This window comes from Pipistrellus kuhlii, unplaced genomic scaffold, assembly GCF_014108245.1.
Source record: "Pipistrellus kuhlii isolate mPipKuh1 unplaced genomic scaffold, mPipKuh1.p scaffold_m20_p_4, whole genome shotgun sequence".
NCBI lineage: Eukaryota > Metazoa > Chordata > Mammalia > Chiroptera > Vespertilionidae > Pipistrellus > Pipistrellus kuhlii.
In genome coordinates this window covers 36358915-36378385 of record NW_023425540.1, presented here as the reverse complement: position 1 = coordinate 36378385, position 19471 = coordinate 36358915, and the positions used below count along the sequence as shown (strand labels likewise).

The window sequence follows — 19471 nt, the reverse complement described above, 5'->3', positions numbered from 1 at the left end:
GAAACGCAAAATATGGTCCTTGCTCTTAAAGAGCATAAAATAGAGTTGGAAGTATAGGAGAGTCATAGAATATGAGAATTGAACATTGACTTATATCACTGAGAGGCTAGGTAAGTGTTTCAGAGGCTTTTATAGGAAGCAGCGTTTTCTCTGAGTCCATGCCCTCAGGAGGTTTGATGGGAGAATGGAACCGAAGCCAGGCCCTGACGGGAGGCGAGGAGTTAGGAGCAGTGGATCTGGCTTCCCCCAGACCAAGGACAAGGGTGTGATGAGGCATCAGGTTCACGGTCCCTTTCTATTTTCATTACTAATTAAATTTACTGGGGTGACGTTGGCTAATAAAGTTACGTAGGTTTCAAGTGTACACTTCAATGACACATGCCCTGTAGATTGCACTGTGCCCACCACTCAAAGTCAGATCTCCTTCTGTTAACATACGTTTGACCCTCTTTACCCTTTACCACTTCCTGTATCCCTCCTGCCCTCTGGTAACCGCCATGCTGTTATCTGTGTCTACAACTTTTTGTTTGTTCATTTGGTGCTTTCCAGGTCCCTTTAAAAGGGAAAACCCGATGGCGCCTGGGGAGGGGATGCAGAGGGGGTGCGGCTCTCTCCTCCACACCAAAGGCGCCCCCAGGGCTGGGGTGTCAGACCCAGGTTGGCGCGCAGTATGTGGCTTTGAAATGAGAAAAGCACCACTTTTCAATGGTAAACCATCTAACCTATCAAGACCAGAAGGCAGCCTTCATTCTCACTGCTATGACTCCGTTTCTTTTGGAGGGAACAGGGGGGCTGGCGAATCCAGATACACTGGACAGGCCATGGGAAACACACCTTGATGAGCCCTTCATACAGCCCACCAGATGCTCAAGGCCTGCTGGGAAGACTTAGCGATGACAACCCATGCATCTTCCCATCACCTGTCATCAAGGGTTAGCCCTGACAGACCAAAGGAAGCTCTCCTCAGAGGACTGTGGGTGAGGCGTTAGGGGCGCTGTGGGGGGGGCGTTCTGTGGGGGTTCCTGGTCACACTCACTGGTTGGTCTGTATGTCCTCGATGCCCAGCAGCACACCCTTCTCATGCAGCTTCGCACCCGTGTACCTCACGGGCTTCGCCCTCTTCATCCCCTTGGGCTCTCCTTTCCCGTCTACTTTGATTGACCGCCGGGAATTCCTAGCAAAAGGAGAACAAGCCGTCTGTCATCGCATTGGCAAACTCGATGTTCCTGGCAACGCAGTAGCCAGGCCCTAGGTGCACGCTGCTGTGCAGACCTGGCCCCCATGGCCCCGAAGAGGCAACTTCCTATTCTGTGGCAGTAGGTGGCGATTTTCCCCACGCAGTAAGACCTCACGAGGCACCGCTTCAGGGGAAACTATTTCCAAAGTGACGAAGTTTGAATTACAGACGAATATTTTCCATAGAACTTGCACTCTATTTCTCAGACACCTCGAAGTGGCCCTATGAACTCCTTTTGTAAGCAGCGTTGGTGCAATAACAGGAACAGTGTACTCCTAAGTAAAGTAAGGTGATTAGACGTCCCGATTTTTAACAATTTGTCCCGCGTCCCAAGGGACTGTCCCGCCAAAAGCCGGACGTATGGTCACCTTAGTAAAGGTATTCCTGGGGCTGCTTTAATTCCTTCAACAGATACTACGTAGCCAGCACTGTTCTAAGAGCTTTATAAACACTGCCTCACACGTACAGGATTAACTTTTCCATAATGCTCTGAAATAAAGTTCCTTTTCTACATGCTATTCCATTTAGCTCTGAGGCTGGCACTCCTCATTCGCCTTCACAGGAGACACCTGGGGCTCCAGAGAAGTTCACCGGACAGGTTCAAGATCACCTACTGTGAGAGAGAATCAGAACCAAGTCTAGCTCCCCTGGCTGCAAGAGCTTGTTAAATGCTTTCAAGTAGTTTAGCCTGTAATTCAAACTGAAGTCTGACATAGTCTGTAATAAATATGTAAAGAAAACCTCTAACATTTCTTAAGTTTCTAAAACTTCTAATATTTCTACTGAATATTAACTTGACCAACTTTTTCCTCCCAGGGACAGAGCAAAAGTAATTTACAGGCCACAAGCAAATGAATTAAAATTCAGAACTAGTGGGACACACACGTTGACTGATATTTGGTTATTTCCCTTCATCAAGCTTCTAAGATTAATGGAATATATTTTTCCCTATAGCACCATTTCCTACTGTCCAAGTTGACAACAAGCATTACATAAAAACACTGTATTACCTATTTAAAAGGGTAATTAAAATTTTATTAAGTATTGACCTTAGTCTAATGATAAGAAAAATTATGAGCAAACAATACTCATTACAAGTAGCTATAATGCATATCGAAAATCTATGCTATGCATGCTAATGGGTAACAGAGAACTGCCAAATTTTGTCTTTTGTATCAATGATGATTTTTTTAAAACTACTAAGCAATTTAAAATCATTAGGCTGCTATGCAAATAGCAAATATCTGGTGTTATCTAACATTACCAAGAACATAAATTATTGTCTACTGTAAACATCCCCAAAAAACAAGAGTAGCCATTGTTTTTTATAATAGTGCTTAAAAGACGTCTTTGACTAAAAAAGACAAAAGACATAATGCAATTTCTTTCCCAAGCTACTTTAATTTCAGGTATAAAATTATGCTGGTGGGGAATTACAAAGTTTCTAAATTCAGTCCTGCCTTCTTAGTCCACAGTGCCAATTCATAAAATTGAGATTCTAGTTTTTGGTTATAAAATAAAGCAAAAAGTTGCTTCCAAACCCAACCCAACAGCCCAAGACTGTAAAAGAATTGACATCCCATATAAATCATGACATTGCAAATAAATATATGGTTTTAACTTACTTTCTTTTTAAGTTGTCTAAGCAAGTCTTTATGTAGGTGTCATAATAATTAACTTGCTCTTCATAAAACGCTGCCTTCTCGTTAAGTGCTTTCAAGGTCTGCTGAAGTTTGGCCAATTCAGCTTTTCGAAGCTTACGATAGATTCTTTGATTTCGAATATCCTAAGACAAGAAAAAGCTATGTGAGATTTAAGCAGAAGTGAGCTTTACCATCTTGCCCATTTTCGACAAGGTGAGCATCAAGCATCAAATCGGAATTTGTGACTGTTAACTTGTTGTTTGTCTCAGTCACTTTATTTTAATTCCTCACAACCTTCCCTCTTCACTTCTGAACTGGCAAGTGCCCATGTTTCACTTTAAGATAAGGTGACTAGATGTCCCAATTTTTTAACGATTTGTCTTTTTTTAAAGAAAAATTGGGACTTTTTAAAAATGCCGTGGGATGCGGGACAAATTGTTAAAAATCAGGACTGTCTCGCCTTACTTTAAGCAAGTTGCTAAGGTATATTTTTTTCTCCATGTAAAAGCAAAGAAGCATCAATTTCTCTACTACCCATTCTCAAAGATGAATATCTCCTGCCCAGAGCTATAGAAAGGAGTGCTGCTTCCCTTGAGTCAGCTGCTGGGAGCAAACAGCCCATGGAACGGACCATGGCGTTCCATGGAAGCACGAAGCCCAGTGCACTTGCCTCCCAGAAGCAAGAAAGCTTTTTCTCTGATCACGTCACTGCTTTTAACCTCTCGACCCATTTTAAAGGGTGTGTGTGGATAAAAAGAATAAAATGTCCTTTGAACCCAAATATCCTTGGAAACCAAATACTTTCTTATCCTTGGCAAACAGGTCTCAGCCAGTTCCTGTCGTGTTTCCTTGTGCTAATTTGAGAGCCTTTGCTCAGGAAGTTTCTCAACTGTAAAGATATGGGATGAGAACATGGAAACGAGTCTTTAAGTCAGAACTGCACTTAGAGGTAAATTTTCAGGGACATAAATGTACCATCTCAGTGGCAGGTCCTAAGAGCAATTGGGCAATAAGACAACTAACAACTCCAGAAAGAACTCTCCTAAAAGTGTCATCTTAAGAAGACCAGTAGGTATTGCTTACAAGATGAAACATAGCTATGACATTTCCGGAACATTTATTTCCGGTATGTGTCAACTCTTATAATGACTTGGGGGGATTAGGATCATTATTAAAAGTCATCCACTGCTTTGAAACCTTGAACAGTCTGTGATATTGACCATGGCATATACAAATATGAATTCCTCCTGTCACCTCCCAGATTGCTCAGAATGTGACCAATGATTAGCAAATGGCTGCTAAGAAAGAATTATTATTTCCAAAAACCTTGGCAATCGCATTGAGAATGTCTTGGTATTTATTTTTGGATGACAGGCGTCCCATCTCTTCCAAAGTCCGAAGATTCCTCTGGATTTTCCTCTTTTTCTGCTCAAGGGGCAGCTGTGCATCTTCAACCATAGACTGTCCGTCCTTCATTTCTTCTGGAGCCTTGGAATATTTAATTGCACGGCTCTCCATGTCTGTGGCATGAGCCTTTTCCTGAAAAGCGAAAAATATCAAGATGTTGCTTTTTATCTGACTCCCTAGTCCCACAGATTCAGAACCTGCACAAAGCAAGTTACTGTCATAATGAGAGAAGTCCTCAAACCAGATTCCAATCACCAGATGTGCTCTTCATGGGTCTTGAGGTAGGTCTTTGGGAAGGAATTACTTTGGGCAGAACTCAGCTAACCTCTCACACATCCGCCCTATTTTAAGCCAAGAAGGCAGTCAGAGATTGAGAGAATATTCTCAAACTTCCATCTCTGAATAAGCTAAGGCTTTCTTTGAACCAAAGGAAATAAAAATATTCTAGCATGTGGTAAGTTCCTAAATAAATGATAAGTAAATGAATGAATGTAATTTCGATAGTTTTAAAAAAACAGTAATAAAAGGGACTGGTGATCTTCCTATTTCATTGTACTAGACAACTGATTGACACAGTAAGTAAAGTCTGAGGACACAAATGTTATTAGACACACAGTGCACAGGTCACCATTATGGGCACAGGAACAATTTAACAGGCCAGCAGTAAACAGCAATAGTAGCAGCAGCAGCCAATGCTATTGAGCACTTAACATGTTCCAGGTATCATTCTACCCTCTACCATGTTTTAGCTCATTTATTCCTGTCTGTGAATTGGTACTATTCTTCTTCCCATTTTACAATTGAGGAAAATGAGGCACAGAAATATTTCTAGGTGCCTAGGGTTACACAGCTAGGAGGTACAGAGTTATACTTGACCTTGGAAGTCTGTGTTCTTAGTGACTATGCTACATTTGGGAAAAAATGAAATAAGAATAAGGACTAAAATTCTCATACTAGATTAGTAGGATGTTCTACCTACATTGTTTTAAAAATATCCACACATTAACCAACATCAAAAAATTAATTTTATTTTATGTTTCTTAAAACTGTGACAATGATTTCTTGGTAACCAATTTAATTAGGAATGATTTAGGAAGATTATGTGCAGTTCTTCTAAGAAAGAACTAATTAGATGATTTTGTCAACGTTTGCTTAAGGAGTGGCGATTACTGATACTAAAGCAACAATGAAATTAATTCAGAACTAACCAAACATGCATTTTATTTTTTAAGTCTCACCTGAGGATATGTTTACTGGCAGGGAGAGAGTGAGAGACAGAGAAACAGAGATAGGTTGCCTCCCATATGTGTCCCAACTGGGGATGGAACCCGAAACCTTTTTGGTGCGTGGGATGATGTTGGAACCAACTGAGCCATGAGGGCAGGGCAATGATGCATTTTAAAAGATGCTAATAGAGATTTTAACGCAAAACTGTTATGAGCCTGCAGTTACTTACACCAGGATAACGGTACTCAACAGACTCAAGACATTTGCTTCTGAGGAATTCAAAAAGTTTTAATGTGAGACACTTCGTTTCTTCAAGTTAGCAAACATAAAATATGAAAGGCATTTTTCTATATCCTGTGGACCGGAACTATCCCTTAACTGACTTATCTGCCCATCTACTGACTGATAAAGTTTATGATGAATATTCAGAAGCTTTGAAAGACCCAGAACTATCTTCCTAGTCCAGGACACAATTACTTCCAGCCTAAATTCAGTGCTGCATTTTCTACTTCATTGATTCTCCATATGGATTTCCTAGGTAGCTGAACTCAGCCAGAGTAATGGATAAAAATAACTTACTTCCAAATCATTTTAGATATAGATACTCTGAGATAACAGTAAACATTTGGCATGAAGATTAATAAAAAGGATGAATATCTATGGCATTTGTTATTTAACACTCCAAGACCAATACCTGTTGTGCAGTTGCGGGTGTCTCTAAGATTTCTGTCAGTGTGTTTCCTGGTTGGTTCCGGATCACATCAATGATCAGTTTTTTGGTCCTTTAAAAACAGAGAAAGAGACAGATTCAGACAGCAGCCCTACAGAAATCTGCTTCTCCGAGGGAGGGCACACACATGCAGCAATAACGCTTCGAAAGTAATCCCTTAAGTAACACTGTCTCGCAGAAATTCTCCGCCTCTGCTCTAAGGCTCCGGAGCGTTTGTGAGCGCCTGATAGTCGAAGCCTGGGCTTTCTATGCCTGATAGAGGGGGATTATTCTGTCAGTAACATGGGCCCAAGTATGCCGAATAATTCCTTATCTAAATACTTGTCCTTCTTTTTAGACTCTGGCTACTTTTTGTGGAGGAGGAGGAAAAAGTGCTGCTGATGTGGCCTGCTACCACAGAGGGTGCGGGACTGATCCCTAACATCCCCCTTTCCTGACTTTAACAACTTTAAAGCTTCGGAGCCTGTTTAATACATGGCAGGGCTTTAGGAGCCAGACTAAGGGCTACCTCTCCTGCTCTGAGAAAGTTCTAAAACGGGTGGAAGGCCAGTGTGAGTAGGCGCCCTGTGAGGGCTGTGGAGGGAGGTTAGAGGGGTGGGGTTTGGCTGTTGGCTGACACAGCAGCAGGGGGCGGGGGCAGTGGGGAGGACGGGGGGGTTGAAGAACCCCTCCTCTGGTGGAGGACTAACAGACGGGCTTGGGTCCTTGTCTTCAGGTGGTGGAGAATGAAGAGCTGCTCAGTAAAAAGTTAGGAGCTAGAAAAGCGCCTTCGTTATGGTACTCGGCCATCCTGTCCCAATTAAAGATCAGGTTATGTAGTTATGTACACAAACCTACAGTAATAAAAGTGTAATATGCTAATTAGACCGGATGTCCTTCTGGACGACCTTCCCGATGAAGTCTTGGTGGTGGGGGCCAAGGCCAAGGCAGCTGCCAAGGCGGGTGGGGGCCAAGCCCCTTGCACAGATTTCGTGCACCAGGCCTCTAGCTTTAGCATAAAAGGCAAATGGTCAAGTCGGCTCACTTTTCCCTGAGTGGGGACAGTGCTACTGGCTAGAGCACATGTGTCAAACACAAGGCCCGCGGGCCAAATCCGTCCCGCCAGGCCTTGCAATGTGGCCCATACCGCACTGTCATCACTGCACTCCGCTGCATTTCCATCACAATGACAGTTTATGACTGTTCAGTAAACCATTCGGCCCGCGATTTAGGCTGGATTTTAGATTTTGGCCCCTTCTCTGATTGAGTTCGACACCCCTAGGCTAGAGCATCCCTTCCAAGCAAAGGAAGCAGAGAGAAGTTGCCTGGAGTTACAAACAGGTCTATTCAGTGTCTGAAATTTCACTTTTCATGCAGTCCTGCTGTTGCATTTCACCTCAGCTCTTTCAAAGGCATCACGTGGTCTCCCTGGACGATGAAGTTTTCCTCAACTACAGCAGGGAATGTCCGCACAGCATGGACAACGGGAACCAAAACAAAACAATGCTCATGCTCTGAAGCATCGGGCAACTGCTCACAAACAACAGAGGAAGCCCTCAAAGTCAATTCCAAAAATGTTATCTTTGAAAATAGGGTGAAATCTGTAAACATCATTTTTCTCACTTCTTCCTTACTGCAAGTCTGTCTGAGAAGAATGATCACAGCCCTTTCCGCTGGCCCATGACCCGTCCCTGCCGGGGATTTATGGGCTGTCTGGGAGCGCGCAGATAAACAGGCTGCCAAGAGTCAAAGGTGGGCGCCTGCTAATTATAGCCACATGAGAGAGGGCACTGTTCTCGAGGCCGCCGTGGCTCCCCACACAGCCCCGTCCCCCAATCATCATCATACATGTCTGAAACGGGAACATCAGGCTAAAAATAAAAGCTCTGGGTGATTTTAAAAAACACACACACACAGTGACGTCTCTTATCTAAAGTAATATTCTAGGAACCACATATGATATATGCTTCCAGGAAACTCCCAGCTCATCTCTTCAGAGAAGCTATCTGTGACCAAAATGACTGGGGCTATGGCGAGCGGATGTTTGTTTGTGCAGGAGATGCTGGGAGATAAGCTGCCCGGACAGCCTCCCTCTCCTTGGCCACCTGCTGTATGTTAGGCCGCTGGAATCCACTGCCAAGTTCTAACCCTGACATCTTACATAGAAGTGGGCATCCAGCTTCATGAAGGGACTCACTACCTGCCTCCCCACCCCCTCGCCCCAGGCATGCCTACTGGTTAAGAACACTGGGATCACACAGATCTAGGGTCAAACTGGGGCTCCCATGGCTTGTGTGCACTTGTGCGAATTATATTATCCCTTTACTTAAACACCGTGATGTAACGGGCATCTCCCTGAGAATGGATGCAAGGAATCAGTGAAGAGCTGCATGTAAAGCCCTCGGCTCACTGGGGTCTGGCATGTTGTAAGCACTCAGGGGAGCACGGAAGCTGTGCTGCCCGATGTGGGGGCACCGGAGCCGCTGCCCCGTGGCAGGTCCACATGGAGACGGGCTGCCAGTGTGACACACACACCGCCTTAGTATGAACCAAGAGTGTACCATTCCTTATTAACATCTTTTACACTCATTACATATTGAAGTAACACTTTTGCACACACTGGGTTAAAGTAGAATTAATGTCATCTGTTTCTTTTAAAAACGCAGCTTCTGGGAAATTTAAAGTCAGTTGCGTGGCTCACATTCCATTTCTTTGGCGAGTGAAGCATTGGAACGCTCACTCCCTTCTTAAACGGGCAGCCCTCTGAGGCCTGCCTTCCCGTGGTGTCCACTCCCTGGACCTGGTCAGGCATAGGACTTCCGCCCAGGGGGCACCTTGGGAGACAGTCTAACCCCTGGTTTGACAAATAAGGTGAAGAGGACCCGAGAGGGACTGTGGTTTCTGAAAGTTGGGAAAACAACAAGCTGAGCTTCCTTTCCTCACCCCTCCTCGCCCCCCAGAGAGGTGCCAGACGGTGCCCCCATCCTCTTTGCCACCACTTTTCTTTTCCTGAGTGCAACCCCTCAGTACTTTAAGCCCCTCACAACTGAATCTAAAGAGAGTTCATAGTTCTGCTCACATTTCAGTTTGTCAATGCAAACGCAATATTCCCAATGTGGTCTGACCAGCATAAATCATCTGGTTAGAGTACTGGCCCCGTGACTTCAAACAACATGCAAGACAGGCTGATAAAGCCAGGGGCTCTGGGGCCCTATCTGAATGGGAAGGTATTAGCTCTGAGGAAGAATGAGGGAAAGAGAAAGAGAGAAGGGGGAAGAGGAAGAAGAAGGAAGTGAGAGGAAGAGAGGGGAAGGGGAGAAAGAGACAGAAAGACACATAGACATTCACACACACACACACCAGACTGCTTATTCATCATAGCTGTGCTCACATCCCACTGTCGGTAAGTAAGTCTACATGACGCTCGTAAACTGGCGTGGCCCCTTAGGTTTGGCCATTCCACTCACACAGCATCTGTTATTACACTCTGACCAGTAGCACTTCTGAGCCTCCCCTTCCACCATCTGCCTGACAGTGTACCCAAGGTGGAAAAGAAACTTGTGCTGTGGAAGCTAAGGAACATTTCCAGTTGCTTAAACTTCTAATAACATGATTACACATTTGATCACCCAACTTCAAATATCACCTTAGCTATTCGGCTCTCACTGGACCCAAAGCAAGGGAAGCTCTCGGCTGGGATGATGGATGCCTGAACGGAATCATGTGCTGGGAAACATTCTTAAGAGATGACAACTTAAGCACTCAGACAGCTAAGTATGATTAAAAACCACAAATATTTCCTTCTACTTAAACACATACCTCTGTAGAAAAAGAAGCTTAATAACAAAGCCCATACGGATCACATATTTTAAGATGAATCATGTTATAATGAGATTTACAATTGGATGTGTTTTTTTTTTCTTTCTAATTTATAAGGTGTGAATGCATGACTTCATTTGCTCACTGGAGCCCTTCCTCCCTCTTCCCCTCTTCTCTGATTGGTGGCTGAGGACACCGAGAGTCAGGTGACTGGCTCTGAGCCCCAGAGCTAATAAGTGAGAGTTTGAAGCTGTAATCCCAGGTTTCCCTAGGATGCCTGAACCAGGTTTTTTTTTCTTCTTTTTTTTTTTCTGATTCTTTTCCTATCACCATGCTTGGTAGCTCTGACAAAATGGCAGGCACCCACACCGGGGCTCCCTATTCCATAGACATACAGAAGGGAGACAAATAAAATGTTTCTTGCTGCTCCAATTACATGCCTTCATGTCCCTCACATCTGTCAGTCATTCTTTCTCTTTGGCCTGGAAAGATGCCCCAGCATCAGGTATGCAATAACTGCTCTGCTATCGCTCTCAACATTTCCTCTAAGATTCTTGAGAGTACAACGGGCCACAAGTTGTAAAACCTGGTGATCAAGAAAATGGACCCTGGAAGATTTAAGATCTTTTAAGTCTGAATCTATGATCCACTGACTAGCCACACTCCCTAGAAAAGGGTTTTTTGTCTGTTCTGTGCCTTGTTTCCTCCTCTATTTCTTGGAGTTGTTGAGAGTATTATATGAGATAAATGTCATTATATATATATTATTATATTATGTATACTATTATCTATCTATATCTATAGGACAGTCCCTTTACAGGTTATTTGCTATCATTATCATTTTCATCCTCATTTAATTAGTAAGAACTATGAAACTAGCATGGAATTAAATTTACAGGCATAAGGATTAACAATGCCTCAAATTCTGCTACTGTAGAGACTCCCAAGAATATGAGTTTCTCATGACTGGAAAGCTAGTGATTTTGTAATTAATCATAAGAGGGCATTTCTAAAGGTGAAAACACAACTCATTTAACAAGGCAGCAAAATAATTTTTGATAGAGAAAAGCCAGGTTTTTTCACGTTCCAACTATTTACATTCCATGATTATCTACTTCATAGTAATTTCTGAAGGTGCTGTCAGATTTCAGTTAAATTTGGTTCTCTAATGAAGGGTCTCAAAAACTACATTGTATGTTTGAGTTAGGAATTTGGCTTATTAGCTTGGAAAAATCATCCCCATAAATCACCACTTCAAAGTGTATGTTAATGGAATTTCAATGATATATGATATGAATTTAAAGCCTGTCAGTGACTAGCTACTTGCTTCTTAGAATTTTAGACTTTAAACTTCCTCACCTCAAAGATACAGACTCAGAATAGAAGGTCTCCAAGCTCCCTGCCAATGACACATTTTATAATTATCCATTAGTAGCAAGATTTAAAAACATATACTGAACGTATAATGTATTTGGAAGTAAGGCTTGCCTAATCTCTGGAGCTAACTCTTTGAATCTTTGGGCAATACCCAAATTCCACTTTCAGGGACACCTAATTGGTCAATCTTCAAGTTGATGTTCTCATTGATCATGGGGCTATTTAGTGGAGCATGCCAACAGCAGGATCTTGAAGCCTGCCCAAAGGAAGGCTCTCTAGACCCCATAGGTCTATGAGAGCAGTGAATTATCAAGTCTATTAAGACACTGGCCCAACAGCTTTTTTTTTTTTTGCTTTTTTTTTGTATAAATGGAAAAGATTCTATAATTCACATGGAATTATAAGAATTGCAAAGAATCCCAAGTAGCCAAAAGAATCTTGAAATAAAACCACTGGCTGGCTCTATTTAACATGGATATTAAAGGGGCAGACTGTTTTCAGCACACAATGGGGAGCTGGGAGGGAACCACTCTAGGGCTGGGGCAAGTGGGACAATGCCCAGGACAATGGCTAAGACAGATGGGCCTGGCTGTTTAGTTTTGCTTTTAAAAATGTGAATTCCAAAAACTGGCAGAACCATGGGACTCACATTCAGAAATAAGCATGAACACATGATATTTAAATTATTTAATATTTTAGACTATCGAAATTGTGATTTACATTAATTAATGCAGACCTTTCACTGAGCACATTTAGAAAATGATGTTCGGATAGCAGCCAAAACCAATTATGAAAAAAAAGTCTTTGCATTGTTTCTAAGCACAAAGCTTATGAGATCATAGGATACTTGACCTAATTTAATTTGCATGGCGGAAACACACAATCTGTATTTCCAGTCACCTTTCTAACTGGCACTTGCTCAGAGGAACCCAGGGAGTAGACTGCACCATTTCCCCCTTTGTTGCTCTGCTCTGTGTCCTACCTGCACAAATTTAATCTGCCTGCTGGTCAGTAGTCTAAAGGAGCTGCACTCAGTTCTCCAAGGCCAAGGTTATGTATGAGTCCTGCATCTTGTCCTCTGTCCTACAGCTCAGTTGTGCCCTCCACCATCAGACTTCCGGCTCTGGAGGGCAGGGACCTGTCCCGGCTTGCTCACTGCTGTATCCCAGCATCAAGCCCAGTGCTGTGGACACAGCATCGGTACTCAGATATTGGCTACATGAATGAAGAGAGCCTTAGGTGACAGGAGGATAAAATAAGTAAGCATAATAGAAGCAGCGCACATCAAAACACGGCAAACAGAGAAAGCTTTTACGGCCATGGTCTAAATATCTGGGGGGGAAAAAATCAACTGGGAATGAGAGCTGTCTGAAGCATGTCAGGGGCAGAACAGAAGCTCCTGTCAAGTGAAAACAACCTCAGAACTCAGGGCATGTAGCTTGGAAGTATGTGTGAAGTATTATTTTAAAGACACATTTATTTCTTTTGTCTCCATTTTCCGCAACATGCCACTGTTCAAATGTGCAAACACACATCCTTTGGTTTCTGTGAGTTCTTAAAGACTGTATTGTTTGGTGAGCAAGTATTCCTGGTTTATGATGTTTGAATTTATGCTGCCATCAGGGATCTCATTCTTTCTTACTCTGTGGTACGCAACTGGTATGGAATATCCAGGAGGCACTAAGGGAAAGAATACCCTATTATTTATAAATTGAATGCTTCATCTGAAATCTTTGGGAGTGGTGAGTAAGGTAAAAATTAAGTCAAAGCTGATAAGCGTATCCAGTGTAATAGAAAAGGCTAATAAATCAGATGATGGCATTAGGTCATATCATGTGTGTGCCTTTTACATAACTATTTTATACCACAAATCAAATTCAGTTCAAGGTATTTCCTCACTAATCTTCTGACCACTCTGAAACAGATATTTCCCTTGGGATAGCTAAAGACTTTTACAGGCTGAGTTAATAACGTCATTTCTTAAAGGAAAATAATCACATTACAATAAGAACAAGTAAAAAACAAGAGAGGATTTATACACTATTATAATATTTGGTTCCCTCTGAAATTATAGTCTACGGTCATTTGTTTGGTTAATTGTTTGATGGGTAAATATAATGCATTTCAATATGTAGACGTTTTTAAATGATCTGGGGAGTTAGCCTTGTTTGAATTTGCAGGTTTTAAGATGCATAATTGGGAACATGTGCCCTTTAAGCCCCAAACTTACTTTATCATGAGGCTTTGGCCATCGATACCTTCACCATCCCCTAAGTCGTACTTGCTTGTCAAAGAAAGGGAAATCTCAGTCTTTGAGAGCTGGTTTAGTGTATTCGCCTTGTTAGGGTCATTGGGATCAATGGTTCCTTCCCCTGCAGAAAAAAAAATGTTATTCTTCCAATTCACTCATTGTGATGGTGCGCCTACAATGTAAGATAAAGGTTCCATGGGAAAAGTAGGCTCAATAGTAAGACAGGAGGTCATAGTCTTCATAAAAAACCCACATCCCAATACCCTTAAAGTGGCTTTTAAAAGTCTTTGATTTAGCCAAAACTGGTTTGGCTCAGTGGATAGAGCATAGGCCTGCGGAACGAAGGATCCCAGGTTTGATTCCGGTTAAGGGCATGTACCATGGTTGCGGTTACATCCCCAGTAGGGGGTGTGCAAGAGGCAGCTGATCGATGATTCTCTCTCATCGATGTTTCTAACTCTCTATCCCTCTACCTTCCTCTCTGCAAAAAATCAGTAAAATATATTAAAAAAAAAAAGTCTTTGATTTTGCCTGGCTGTCATAGCTCACTGGTTGAACGTTGACCTATGAACCAGGAGGTCCCATTTCGATTCCTGGTTGGGGCACACACCTGGGTTGCAGGCTCAGTCTCCAGTGTGGGGTGTTCAGGAGGCAGCCAATCAATGATTTTCTGTCATCAATGATCTTTCTAACTTTCTCTACCTCTCTGAAATCAATAAAAATATATTTTAAAAAGTCTTTGATTTTGCCTTATCCAAGTGGCTCAGCTGGTTGGAGCAATATCCCACGCACCAAAAGGTTGCTGGTTCGTCCAGGTAAGGGCACATTCCTAGGTTGCAGTTTTGATCCCCGGTTGTACTGGAGGCAACCAACTGATGTTTCTCATATGGATGTTTCTCTCTCTCCTTCCTCTCTTCTAAATATATTCTTGGGTGAAGATTAAAAAAAACACACAAAACTTCAATTTTAAGTTAAAACAACATGGGACATAGATATTCAAAAATTATTAAAAGGAAGAATTGTTAACAAAATCCTTAGAGATTTTGAGAACACAGCAAGAAATTTCTAATAAAATTTGACTCTTTTCTTCCTTTATGAAGTAGGTTGACAGATATTATTTATCATGGACTTAGAACTTATCTTCAAGAATATCCAAGTGTTTTATACTATAGTACACTGCAAGTTATAGAATCTTTAATGTAGGAAGTAGTTAGTGTATTTATTATTCTTTAAATAAGCTTAGGTGACAAATTCCAAAAAATCTTTTGATCTAGGGATAGGAAAGACAATGAATCAACCAAAGAACCAAACTACTAAAGATAAGCCAGAGAATAAGTAGAAGGGAGATGCTCTTACCAAGAAAAGATTCCACAGTCGGTACTTCTCCCAGCAAGTCCAACAGTTCATTCAGTAAGTCATTCTTTTCAGGTGCAATCGCATCTTGGTGTTCCAACAGGAGCTGCACAGAGAAAGCAACACACACACAAGTAAATCCTTAGCTGATTACCATATGTATACAGTTTCCAGTTTTTCATGATAATTTTATTCTGATATTGTTTGAATCTTAATTACAAGTCTGACATTTATTAAAATTAGAGACCACAGAGAGGTACAGTTCTTATTTTATCTTAGAGGGAAGTGTCTATTTCTTGTAAAAAAAAATTGTAGCTTTGTGAAAGGTGCTCATAAAACCCCTTTCAGCAAGATCTGCTGAGAAGCAGCCTTCTTCCAGTGCTCCATTCCTTCACAGAAAAAGTCTCAGTAGGGGAAAAACGCTCTAAAATGAGTCAAGTTGGTTAACACTGGTAGCCAACTGGAAGGGCACTTCCATATCTTTTTAGAGAAGAATTATGCAATAACCAAACACTACAGCTACTTTTGAAAAAATCACCGCTATTGTCCGGCTTGTGTGGCCCAGTGGTTGAGCTAGATCCATGAACCAGGAGGTCAACAGTTTGATTCTGGTCCCGACACAGGCCCAGGTGGCCGGCTTAATCCCCAGTTAGGGGGCGTGAGGAGGCAGCTGCTTGATGATTCCCTCTCATCACTGCTGTTTCAATCTCTTTCTCCCTGTTTCTGAAATCAATAAAAATATAGAAAAAAAAACCACGCAAAAAACCACTATTAGCTATTTTAATCTGAATGGCACTGAAGATCTTTCATGGGTAGGGATGGCAGAAATGCCCATATGGTTCTTTGGCCTGAGACGTAGGCATACCAGCTGGTTCTCCCTTTCACCATCCCCCCTCCAAAAAGATCAAAGGTGAGGAACACGGCTGGGTGTTTTGCCAAGTCTTAGAAAAAACATTCTTAACTGGAGGAGCAGCAGCATTGGAGGGGAAAACTGAAGAACAGCCCAGCTGTTTTTGTTTCTATTGAGAATTAAGTTAAAACAATGTTTCCAAAGTATGGGGCTTGTGCCCCTGGTGTTAGGAAATAATTTTAGTTGTTTTGCATAACTATCTTACAAAACTGAATCATAATGATAAAATTCATCTTTTCCATTTTCAATCTGGTTTTAAAAGCTTTATTTAGATATCATTAGCATATCATCACATTAAATGTATGATGTGATGACTGTTAGTATATTAAAAAAATCATGCAACCATCACCACTATCTAATTTCAGAACATTTCATCACTCAAAAAGAAACTACCCATTAGCAGTCACTCTCCATTTCCCCATTCCCCTGGAAACCATTCATCCACTATCTGTCTCTCTAGATTTGGCTGTTCTGGCTGCTTCATGGGAATGAAATCATACAATCTGTGGCCTTTTGTACTGGATTCTTTCACTGAGCAAGATGACTTCAAGGTTCATCCAGGTTGTAGCATAAATCAGTATTGCATTCCTCTTTATAGTTGAATAAACAGAATTCCATTATATAGAGATATCACACATCATTCATCTGCTGATTGTCATTTATTTCCATGTTTTGTCTACTATGAATAATGATACTATGAATACGAATGTATAAGTTTTTGCGTGAACCTGTTTTCATTTTTCTTGAGTTAGTACCTATGAGAATTGCTCATCGTATATTAACTCCATGTTTAATATTTGGGAATTGCCAAACTGGTTCCCAAAATGGCCGTACCATCTTATACTTCTACCAGCAGTATATGAGGGTTTCAATTATTCCACATCCTTGTTATTACCTGATTTTATTCTAGCCATCCCAGTGGGTGTGAAGTTGATATCTCACTGTGGTTTTGATTCACATTATCTGATGACTAACGATTCTGAGCACCTTTTCATGGGCTTATTGACCATGACCATAGGCAAACCTCAGAGATTGTAGTTCAGGTCCAGACCACCGCAATAAAGAGAGCATTACAATAGGGTGAGCTGCAATCTTTTCACTGGTGGAGGGTCTTGCCTTCAATTTGTAAAAATGTGCAATAATGCAAGATATGCCTAAATATCTTCCTTGGAAAAGTCTCTATTCACATCATTTGCCCATTACATTAAAAAATATATTTTTATTGATTTTTAGACAGAGAGGAAGGAAGAGACAGATAGAAACATCTATTGATTGGTTGCCTCCTGTAGGCCCTCTACTAGGGATTGAGCCCACAACCTGGGCATATGCCCTGACTGGGGACTGAATTGTGTCCTCCTGGTTCATAGGTCAATGTTCAACCACTGAACCATACCGGCTGGGCTCTGATCCATTTTGAGTTCATTTTTGAGTAGGGTTGAAGGAAGGGGTCTGACTTCATTCTTGGCATGCAGATTTCCAGTTGCCCAGCCGTATATTGAAGACTATTATTTTCCCACTGAACTGTTTTAGTCCCTTGTTGAAAACAAAATGGACTGTACATTTGAAGGTTTATTTCTAGACTCAGTTCCATCCCACTGACGGGTATGTCTATCCTTATGCCAGTTCCACACCTTACTTCCTTTTTCATTTTCTTCTAATCTTTAGGATCAGTGGGGGACACAGTGTCTGTGTAATGCCAAGCTTTTCTTACCATTTAGTGACACTTGCTAACTGAATTTTTAAGAAAGTGAGAGGAGGTCTCAAAGTACATGGCTTTAAGGAAGCAATGATACCTAACTCTTCCGTTTTCATTATATTTATTTACTTTTAAAGTTTCTGTTTATGGTGAGGCATGATAGTTGTCCCATTATAGTTAGAGGTATTTTGTTTTAAAGCAAGGATATATATTTTATGTTAAAAAAGGTGAGTTGATTTAAAGAAAGACATTACATAAATAATTGAGGCAACATAAAGACATAGTGAAATGTGGAAGGACCATACATACATAGGATATTTTTTTGGGGGAAAGACAAGTTAGAGTCAAGAACAAAATAAGCAAGATGGAGGAATTTGTGTTCTTGTCTTCTGACGATTCAAGACAGGCAATCTGGCTACTGTCCCTGGAAGGGGGGCCAGCTTATTCCTTCTATCCTGATATATACAGAACACAAAAATTGCCCAAAAATGTCCCATTGAAGAGCTTATTTTGGGGTTGTATACATGTTCTTTAGAGAAGAAGGGTCAGGCAAGTGGCCACAGGCTTGGCACGTCACACTGCTGCGTGCTTGTGTCTGCCTGTGGACACCTCCTCACTTGAGACAGACAGTAAACAGGATAGTCTTTTTCCGAAAGTACATCACTCCCACGTTATTATGTCTGCTTCCAGCCTAACACATGGAGGAACTCTGGTCACGAGCTGTGTTTCCCAGGACTGGATTCTGTTTTCAATTTTTGACCACAAAAGGGAACAGACCATTTCCCCTTAAAAAGGAACAGCCCAAATGAATACACGAACGGTTTTCTCTCTGCTGTCCTTGGGAAAGAATCCATCCCTCACTCAGGAGGGCCATGCCCTCAGAAAAGTGCGCCACCATGTGGACATTTTCTTTGAGGTGGATCATCTACCGCAGAAATAGACACATGGGATGCTGCTCAAATAGGAATGAGTTTACTTGCTCATTAGAAAGTCACTTTTGCACAGCCTCCTCATTTAATCAACCAACTCACTCCTTCAGCTGGCCGCTCGGACCTGCCCTGGTTTGGGGTCACTCACAGTTTTTATGGAGAGCTTGTTGAAATGTCGAGGAGGTCTCCTGCTCTAACTCTGAAAGAGGGAAAGCAAAAGTAGATCCAATCTTTCTTCCAAACCTGTGGCCAACCTTTAGTTTCTTAGAGGAGCTTAATAGTAAAGACTGCATTTTGAGCAGCTGATGTTGCCACTCGTTAGCGTATCTTGTTTGATGGGGGCAGGAGTAGGACTCCAACAAGTGTGTGTTTGTTACGTTTTCCTCCTCGTTGTGTGTAGCATCCGAAGTTGGGTGCATTCTCAACCATGGCTTCTTGACCTTCAGTGTGAACCTCATCCACCTGGGATCTTGTGAGAAGGCAGGTTCTGACCTGGAAGGTCTGGGGCCCATTTGGAACACATCTCCACAGCTTGGCTTGGAGTGGCAAGGTGCGAACTAATCTCGAAAAGGTTACCTTGTAAGAACCCTAGATTTTCCAGGAAATAAGGCCAAACTTGTCTTTAAAAAGGCAAAAGAAAATATCAACCCCTCACCAAACCCTCTCAATGCTTAACCTCTCTTTACTGCCCTGCCCCCACAGGCACTTAATACACAGGCAGAACCAGATGGAGACATTATGACACAGCACAGACTAAAACTGCCATTTCTAAGAAATGAGGGTTTCCAGAACAATAGAAATGATTCTTTGTAGGTGGCTATTGTGGGTGTCTTTTTGTCCCTAACTTTAGCAGTCTGTCTGTTTCCTCTTTATGTCCAAAATTAGAATAGAGAAAACATTCTCATTTTCACAT

The 19471-nt window shown here is 41.9% G+C and overlaps 1 protein-coding gene across 2 annotated transcripts in view; it reads right to left on the bottom strand.

The window, feature by feature from the left end:
• Window positions 1–19471, bottom strand: part of IQGAP2 (IQ motif containing GTPase activating protein 2) — a 254510-nt gene that overhangs the window by 5125 nt on the left and 229914 nt on the right. For both annotated transcript variants that reach the window (XM_045571611.1, XM_036411313.2), the window contains exons 29-34: window positions 15027–15129; window positions 13650–13791; window positions 6209–6296; window positions 4207–4419; window positions 2863–3023; window positions 1037–1174 (exon numbers count right to left, since the gene is read on the bottom strand). In XM_045571611.1, coding sequence (XP_045427567.1) covers window positions 1037–1174; window positions 2863–3023; window positions 4207–4419; window positions 6209–6296; window positions 13650–13791; window positions 15027–15129 — 845 coding nt within the window. The remainder of the gene's footprint in view (window positions 1–1036; window positions 1175–2862; window positions 3024–4206; window positions 4420–6208; window positions 6297–13649; window positions 13792–15026; window positions 15130–19471) is intronic.